Below are 9,701 nucleotides of genomic sequence, written 5' to 3' on the forward strand. Positions count from 1 at the left end.
TTTTAAGTCTTTATCTGCCAAGGATTCTGCAAATCCCACAAAGCGGAGATTATCGCGGCGCGAGCGATTTTCCAAATCTTCTACTCGCTGCACATTCTCCTGGACCAGGCGTTGTAGTCTTTCTATCTCTCCCGAGCTATTTTGTTGACCATCTTCCACCTCCGCAACCCGGGCCTCCAGCTCCCCAGTCCGACGTGAAAGTTCTGTCGTGAGCGCCGACAGCCCCGTTATCTGGGCAGAAAGCTGATCAAACTGGGGGGCCAATGCGCCCACCACTGCTTCTGTAAGTTCTGGCAACGTGAAATCAGAGGCCGGGCGGGAGGGTGAATTCGCCGGCGAGGCGGCCGCCATCTTGGATTCGCCAAGTCTCGGTTTCTCCTCTTTTTTCTTCGTGTTTTTTGCGGTTTGTGCCATCGCCGATCGCGTTAAATATTTGTCCATATACTGGGAGAGCGTGTGCGCCTTAGATTCTCTACTTTCTGGGGTCGGAGACGTCTTTAAAGGTTCGAATTTCGGGCAGGGCTCCCAGCAGCCGAAAATTCACTTCCTTCCCAGCTCACAGCATCACGTGACCCCCAATGCATCTCCTTTCTATGTAGCTTCATCCTTTTAAAATAAGTGCTCTGAGGGACTTCCGGTGAAGGCATGGAGCGGTGAAGACGCAGGAAGGCACTGCTCCGGGGCGCCTCTCTTAAGCTGCGCTAGTAGAACCGAGTTCCCATCCAAAGTTGTCATAAAATCAACAGGAGGACCGGAGCATACACTCAGCGAACTGAGGTGACTAATAAGAAGCGGATGGCAGCGAAATCGGGCCGTAAAGATCTCTGAGACGACCCGAACCACAGAAAACAAAATGGCGGACAGGGCGGCACCGACATCACCGTCCCCTAGTTCGCTGTGGGCCGCGGAGATCACCGAAGAGGTGAAGACAGTGGTAGAACAAACGGTGGGAACTAAACTGCAGCTCATATTGGAGAAATTAGAAGGACTGACCGAAAAGCATACGCAGCTCTTTAACGAACTTCAAGCGGTGCAGCAGAGAATCGGGCAGGTGGAGGAGGACATTCAAAAGGTTTCAGAAGAACAACCCAGACTGCAGAAACGCCTAGCAGAGGTAGAGGCCAAACTTGATGATCTTAAAAATGGATCGAGAAGGAACAACCTGCGCCTTGTGGGGCTGCCTGAAACCTTGCCAGAGCGGAATCTAGGTGCGTTCCTGGAAAAATGGCTACCTGAGGCGCTGGGCAAAGTGGAGTTGGTGACGTCTTTGCGAGTGGAAAGAGTGCACAGACTCGGACAGAGAAGGGAGGATCCAGGAAGGCCCAGAGTAGTGATATTTAAGATCCTGAACTATGCCCACAAAATGATGATACTACAGGAACTCCGTGCAGGCAAGCAGCTCGAATATAAAGGAAAGAAAATCTTATGTTTCCAAGATTATTCTACAGCAGCATCTGCAGCTCGAAAAGGATTTGCACTGCTGTGCACAAAACGTTTTGGACACAAGTATAAATTCAGCCTGCTATACCCCGCCAAGCTAAAGCTGATGGAAAATGGGCAGGCAGTCTATTTTGAGAAAGTGGAAGAAGCAACTGCGTATGTTGATCGGATGCTGGCTACGGGACATGAAGGCTGAGGCTGGGCAGGAGATCTGTGGAGATATGTCGAGCGTTGTAAGACAGGTTGGATCTGCATGAATCCTGTTATAAAAGTTACACACGGTGGCAGAGTCTGCCTGACATAATGGCTGGAGTGGACGGAGAGTAAACGGCCAAAAGGTCAATATTTCAAGAACTGAGGTCAACTGCTGCCGTCTGGTTAAGGAGAGTTTTCAGTAGGCCTGACCGTTGGAGGAGGCCATGATAGTCAACAGAGTGAAGGACATAGAACAGTATCAGAGCAGTGAGAGCTGGGTATACATGAGGTGACTTCTAAATGTTTGGAACGATATAGAGGACTATACCCAGTTCCCAGAAGACGGGTGAGCAGAGAAATGCATGAAAAGGACAGATGGGTAAAGAATGGACAGTGTTATAGAGGCGCCCGAGCCTTGGGGGAAAAACAGGAAGTTATGCTTAAGGGCGTGAAGGGATGGCAAGAGGGGGGGACGGAAGGGGTAAGCATAAGTGGGGAGGGGGAAGGGAGGGTGCAGTCCTGGATGCATGCTGTCATATAAACTGGGTAGGGCACATAGACTGGGTAGTTCAACGGATGTTAGCGGAAAGATGGGCTGAGGGGGTGAGCTGGGACACTCTCTTGGTCAAAATGGAACATGTATTCTGCTGGTGGGATATCATAGGACTGAGGGAGGAGTGACATGACAACAATACAAATAGCGACATGGAATGTGGGGGGTATACACTCACCGGTTAAGCGACAAAAGATACTGAAAATATTGAATGACAGAAAAGTGTCAATAGCATTTTTGCAAGAGACACATCTGACCCGAGAGGAACATGCTAAGTTGAAAACATGGTGGGTGGGAGAAATGTATGATGCCCCAGCTGTGGGGAAAAAGGGAGGGGTAGCAATCTTAATAAGAAAAACTATTAATGTGCAGGTAAAAAAGGTGGTGGCAGATGTGGGGGGGAGGTATGTCCTGGCATCTGTGCTAGTGGAACACCAACCAATACTGCTCTGTAATGTCTATGCTCCAAATACCTATGATAGGCAATTCTTTTTGCAAATCATTAGGAAAATGCATACATTCAGAGATTTACCGGTAGTGATGGGGGGAGATATGAATGATGTAATGGGCCCAGAGTGGGATAGATCTAAACCCACGAGGAAGGAATTGGCATGAAAAGAAAGAGGTGTAACCAAAATATGTGACGCCCTGGAGCTGGTGGATGTCTGGAGGATGCTGCATCCTGTAGACAGATTTCACACACCTATCCAGAGCACACCAAACAATGTCTAGAATTGACTATATACAATCTCAAGGGACTTAGTGACAAAGGTGGAGTAGGCTCAAATTGGCCCTATATTGATTTCAGACCATGCCTGGGTGAGGATGCAATTGTGGATAGGTGCGGGGAGGCCACAATTTGGAGTTTGGAGATTTCCAGCCCATTTGTACGGAGATGCACAGTTCCTGCCTTTCCTGCTGGAGAAATGGAAGGAGTATAGCATCAGTAATGACCAGCATAGGGGAGACCCAGTCCTTTTCTGGGAGACGGCGAAGGCGGTCCTCAGAGGGGATGTTATCTCGTACTTGGCACATAAAAAGAGGGTTAGAGAAGGGGAGGTGATCAGCATAGAAAGGAAAGTGGTGGCCTTGCGGCGGACATATGGGCAAAACCATGATATAGGTATTTGCAGAGAGTTGTTAGAAGCACAACAGACTTTAAATGAAATACTCCAGGAAAGGACTCAGAAATCGGCTATATATTATAAATACCAACTTTATAGATTTGCCAATAAGAGTGGGAGGTTTTTGGCGAGGATAGCTCACAAGAGGTTTAGTGTCAAGAAAATACTCACCATGGAGAATAGTATGGGTGAGAGAGTACATAAGGATGAAGGCATAGTTAATATATTGCAAGAGTTCTTTGGGAATTTGTATATGCAACAGGAAGACCTGGTACGACCTAGTGAGGCCTATTTACATAATATAGATCTACCACAGGTATCGGAGGAAGAGGCGGAGGTGTTAAATGCGCCAATAGCAGAAGAGGAGGTGGAGCTGGTAATAAAATGGAGTAAATTGGGTAAGGCACCAGGGTCGGACGGCCTTAGAAACGAGTTTTATAAAATCTTAAATACATAAATAAGCCCACTGCTAGCCAAGGTCTTTAATGTAGTCATACAACAGGGACAGGTGGCCCGACATCTAAATAGAGCCCAAATCAGTGTCCTGCCGAAGCTGGGCAAGCCAGCTGACAAGCCAGATTCCTATAGGCCTATTTCCCTGCTGAATGTCGAGTTAAAATATTTAGCTAAGATTTTGGCAAACAGGTTAGCGAGGTTTCTTCCAGGGTTGGTTATGGACTCCCAATTGGGATTTGTATGTGGGAGAGCAATCGCTAAGAATATGCGTCGGATATGGGTGGCATTAGAGAAGGTAAGAATTGAACAAAATCAGGCCTTGTTAATAAGCTTCGACGCAGAAAAAGTGTTTGACCAAGTAGACTGGACCTACTTGTTTGGAGCACTGATGGCCTATGGCATTAAGGGATTTTTTGCGCAGGCTGTCCGGGCCCTGTATGCAAGCCCTATGGCTCAGATATGTGCCAATGGGCTCCAGTCTGCTTGGTTTCCGATACGGAGGGGGACGCGGCAGGGCTGCCCGTTATCGCCACTCCTTTTCATCTTGGCGCTCGATCCTCTCTTAAGGGAAATACATACCAACACAGACATTAAAGGGGTTAGGGTTGGAGACTGCACCTTTAAGACAGCTGCGTTAACAGATGACCTATTAGTTCTTCTCACAGACCCTGAGCGATCATTTTCACATCTTATGGAAAGTCTAGAGGAGTATGGAGACTTTTCAGGGTTTCAGCTAAATCTTTTAAAATCTGAGGCTTTGGCTAGCACAGAAAAACTTAAGCAGAGGTGGGGGGAACGGTTCCCATTAAGGTGGGCGCAAGGAGCTTTCAGATATCTGGGAATACAGCTACCCATGGACATTAGACAGATTCAAGACATAAATGTCACCCAACTATTGCGGGACACGAGAGAACAGCTGGCAAGGTGGGAGGGACTGCCGGTGTCCCTCATGGGCCGAATACAATTATTTCGCATGATAGTTTTCCCATGGTGGCTTTATGTACTGCAAACAATACCAATGAGGTTAGCCAGGCGAGAAATAGTGACGCTGAGGAGAATGGTGGTCAAGTTCTGTTGGGCGGGGAAGAAACCTAAAATGAAATGGCACTACCTACTTGGGAACTGGAAGAAGGGGGGACTGGGGTTACCAAACATGTGGGACTATAATCAGGCTTGCCTCTTAAGACACTTGCGAGACTGGATTCTAGGCACAACCACATACACGGATGTAGAGATGGAGCGCGCGTATTTCTCTCCCTGGCATATTAATTATCTGTTACATATAAAGAGAAAAGGACAAATACCGGAAAGATTTAGAGAATGTATACTGCTGGAACCACTCTGGCACCTGTGGCGGGCATTACTGGATAAGTGGGGTCAGAATCCGACCTGCAGTGTATTACTGCCATTAGGGGGCAATGATGACTTTACGCCAGGTCGAGATAATGCAGTATTTCGCAAATTACAGGAAAAAGGGGTAGAACTACTAGAAAGCTTCATTCAGGAAGATGGCACCCTGCTACCCATGGCTGACTTCCAGCAAAGATGTGCAGGGGGGCCAGCTGAGATACTAGCTTACCACCAACTAAAACACTATGTGCATAGCCACCCAAGAGAGTTTGGCCCTTGGGTTTGGGAGGAAGATACGAACCTTTCTGGAAGGGGACGCATTGGGCCAAGTCTCGGTGTCTTGGTTTTGCAGGGAGTTAGAGAAGGGTCAGTAGGAACGGCAGGTCACTGAGGTGGCAGAAAGGTGGAGTGGGGAAGCGAGGCATCAGTTCCCAGGGCGTCACATACAACAATCAGTGGTGGGGATACCGAATATAGTGCACAATGCAGAGCTACAAGAGTGCCATTATAGATTGCTACATAGAGTCTATTTTTCGCCGAGACGAGCGTTCCATGCCAAAGTCACACAATCGGATAACTGTTTAAAATGTAAGCAGGGAAAGGCAACTTTAGCACACTGCATTTGGTATTGTAGATACATCAGAGCCTTCTGGGGGAGACTAGGTAAATTTATGGGAGAAGCATTGGGATTCCGGGTTGTCCTCACTTTCGAGAAAATGTTGCTGGGTATACCGGGGCATTGGAGTATGGGCACACAAGGAGAAAGAATATTTTTGAGCAAGGCATGTATAGTAGGGAAAAAATGTGTTCTGAATCACTGGATAATGGACATACCTCCCTCCTACTGGTACTGGAGAAATAAGCTTCATCAGTTAATGTTGTGGGAGGCGAGAGGAGCGAGGTTAACCCCTAAGAGACAAGTGCGGTTTTTGAGTATCTGGGGGAAATATTTAAATATGTTATCACCCCGCGCACGCAGTTATGTGCTTAAGACTACCCTGGGAAATTGGGACAGATCGAACAAACTAAAGTATGAAGCATGCAGCAGGAGGGGGAGGGGCTTAGGAGGGTGGATAGCTCTGGCATTTCCAAGCAGGCATGAACTTTATGGATCAATCTCAAACCCATAGGGAGAAGAGGGAGGGAGGAAGAGGGATCTACACACAACAGGTTGGTGGCGGGTCGAGCAGGTAACCACAAAACAGACAAGCTGGTAGAAAATATGTGTAACTTCATGTGAGATGAATCGTTGAGGCAATGTTATGGTATGCAGTATAATGTTTACATGTTCATGTGCACATGACTGAGTTATTACAATTGAATAAAACAAAGATTCAAATATATAGAAGGAGAGGATATAGTTACGGGGCTATCAGAGACAAGGCCCTTTGCCTTTGCACTATACTGTTTTGATTTGTCTAGAAGATTTTGCCACAGATCTCTTTATGTATTAGAACTGTTCCTTCTATGTTCACTATGTAAAATTTAATAAACAGATTCAAATATATATAAAATAAATGCTCTTAATTTTAAGTTATGGCATAAACACCCTTAGTATTTGGTGTGGAAATTCATTCCTAATTACCTTAATGCTACCTGTGTTCATAGGGCAGTGTACAACAGCAAGTGGGATGGAGAGCTTACCAGGTCTGATTTAATCTGTAGCCTATGAAAGCAAGGGACATCTTAAATTAGCTTTTTCTTTTTTTTTTCCTGAATACGTAGACTAATCCCAACTACAGTCAAGAAAGGAATCGCTGTGAATTTCTGCACAACAAACTGGCACATATAAAGAAGATAATAGCGGAATATGACCAGCATCAGTTCCAGACTTTGCACTAATACCTGCATTGGACTTGACCTTTCAGCACTGCCATACACACCTCTTCTCCCCCCCCCCCCCCCCCCCCCCGCCCGAGACAAGCACTAAGTATGTGCAGTTGAAAAAAAACAGAAAACTGCATATTGTGCGGATATCAATTATTTAACTCCCCCCCCCCCCCCCCCCCCCCCCAAATTAACTAAACCAGGTAGTGAAATGTGCACTTGATCTCCTTATTTCCTTTCTCTTATTTCCCCTCCCCCCCCCCCACACACCTTTTGTGTAAAGTATATGAGGAAGAGAGAGAATGTAAATCAGCTGATAAAAATGCAAGAGTGTTGATTCTCAAGAGAAATTTAGTTAATTTATTCAAGTCAAATGTTGACACCGATAAAGAAACCCTCTGTCCCACCTCCCAAAGATAAAGAACATTGTTTTCATGGGACAGTGCTGGCACGTTAAAAAGAAAAGCATAATACTCCTGAGTGTATTTGGTTGGGATGTATCTTCAACTGGAAGATTACTACTGCACTTCAGTCTTCAATGTGACACTTGTGGCTGCTTAATATGCAGACTTCTATACCATGGTAAAAATTCATGTGGTGTTACCTGTAGTACTGATGCTCAGTTGCCACTTTTCCCTGTGCCTGCTTGTGATAGATTGATATGGATTGGGGAGGGGCAGGGAGGAAGGAAAGAGGGAAGGCATTATTGTTTGAGAGGCTCCCTTACTTCATGTGCTGTATGTTCATACTAACATGGTAGTACATCACTTCAGGGAGTTGTAGCCAAGTTATTTCATGAGTTGTTAATATTTTTTTGGGTACTGGTCAGGTGAAAAAAAAATTAGGGTCATTTGACCTCTTCCTTGTTTCAGTTATAAGGAAGTGTGACGGGGATAGGCAGATTAAGCTAGAGGAATGTATATCCACCCTCTACTGTGACAGGATATATCTATTAAAATCCTTTGGCATCTGCACATTTTTGATATGTAGTGAGAATCAACTGGCATGTTTCAGTCACTGGAAGTCAGTATTTCTGATAACATTGTGGGCTCCCTCATTATGTTGAAATTCTGGCATAACATATATACTCAAACCTTTCTCCTCCTCTGATATACTTGGGAAAGAATTTGCATATTGATTACACATCACCATGTATATGTTACACTTGTATTGCCATGGAGGTGAATAGAGGAAAATATTGGATGGATATTATTTTGAAGGTCACTGTTCTTTACCAAAGGCCATCTTTTATTTTCCATTTATTGACCCCATTTATGTTTGTATGATTAAAAAAAAATGAAGGAATACAGTTTCATTATTTTGAGACTTCCCCATTATAATCCGGTTCTTCACTTTATACTGGTCACGTGACTAAGCAAAGGGAGATAGAGGGTAAGACATTTAAGGTGTCTCGTGTGTGTGTATGTATGTTATGTATATATATATAAATTTTTTTTAACATGGAGATTTTCCACATATTGGTACAGAATCCAGTGTGTGTGGCCAGAAATAGACCACTCACTGGAGTCTAAGCCTGTAATTATTAATTATTGCTTTAATTAGTGTAGAGACCATACCTTTTTTACGCTGAGGCAGCCACATTTAAGATGTTTGGATATCAGTTGAAGACTTTATCTTTCCTATGTGTTGCAAAGGTGGATCTGATAATTTGATTTGCTTTCCATTCTGGTGTAATGTGGCCTGTTCTTTACACCACTGGAAACCACCAATAGCATGAGAAATGTAAAAAAAAAAAATTGAAATGCTTAGAACTTGATTGCTGATATATGACGGACAAGGGGAGTTAACATACCAGATCTATGTAGCCACATGGACTTTGAAAGTATCTGTGTGTATGTACTATAGTAGAAAATTCAGGGATGATATTCATTGCCAAAAAGGATACAGACCAGTAAAATTAATTTAAGATTTTAGTGATGTCACAAAACCAAAAGCATGAATCCCATATGTTAAAAGTAATACCTGCTTTCTTGCTGTTCATATATCTGGTAGATTATGACAGGATAAGGATCTCGACCAATAGCAGGATTCCTTGAAGGCTGTGGGCACATTATTATTGAAGCCACATAAGAACTGGCCAAAAATAAAGGCACTACATGAGCTTTTTGAGACCACGTAGGGAACCTCCTTGTTAAGTGTGCAGTAACTGTGAGGTACAGCAAAGGGTGAAGTGGAGGCACTTTTATCTGTACCGTTTGATCGAAAACAAGTAAAACTGTGATGAGATGAACTGTTTATGCTGAGACAGTGCTAACGTTGCAATGGCTGTTATGTGTATACTATAAGAAAGCTGTGTTCTGACTGGTTCACAACATGCTAGTGACAGCCAATTAGCCGGCATCTTGGATTATTCTACTCCATATTGTTTTACAGTACTTGTATAAGCCAGCTGTTTTCTCATTAGCAAAAGATAAGGGGATGTGGGTTATTTTTCAAAAGCCAGCTGACTTCAGAGTGACTTATGTGTATATTGCTGACTTAATTTCTTGCTGCTGTGAGCAACTGTGACTTATTGGCACAGATTTCGTTGGGCATAGTAATTATGACCAGTATAACTTTTGTCCATGTTTTTTGTTTCCCTTTATTCACTTATAGAATCCCTAAGATGTACAAAGGTGGTGGTGGGGAGGTATAATAGCATTCACATTTAAAAAAATGAAATATACAATGGCATACAATGAAACAAATCAACACATGCCTACTTTGGAAAAGCCTGCTTGACAAGATAAGTTTTA

At 44.3% G+C, this 9,701-nt stretch overlaps 1 protein-coding gene across 1 annotated transcript in view; it reads left to right on the forward strand.

Annotated features, from left to right (window-relative positions):
* The window catches only part of ELL (elongation factor for RNA polymerase II), a 321,380-nt gene extending 314,273 nt beyond the window's left edge, over positions 1 to 7,107 (forward strand). Inside the window, exon 12 of the mRNA XM_030217262.1 lies at positions 6,844 to 7,107. Coding sequence (XP_030073122.1) covers positions 6,844 to 6,960 — 117 coding nt within the window. The 3' untranslated portion in view covers positions 6,961 to 7,107. The remainder of the gene's footprint in view (positions 1 to 6,843) is intronic.
* The last annotated feature ends 2,594 nt before the right edge of the window (positions 7,108 to 9,701 follow it).

The sequence above is a fragment of the Microcaecilia unicolor genome, chromosome 11, assembly GCF_901765095.1.
Source record: "Microcaecilia unicolor chromosome 11, aMicUni1.1, whole genome shotgun sequence".
NCBI classification, from domain to species: Eukaryota; Metazoa; Chordata; class Amphibia; order Gymnophiona; family Siphonopidae; genus Microcaecilia; species Microcaecilia unicolor.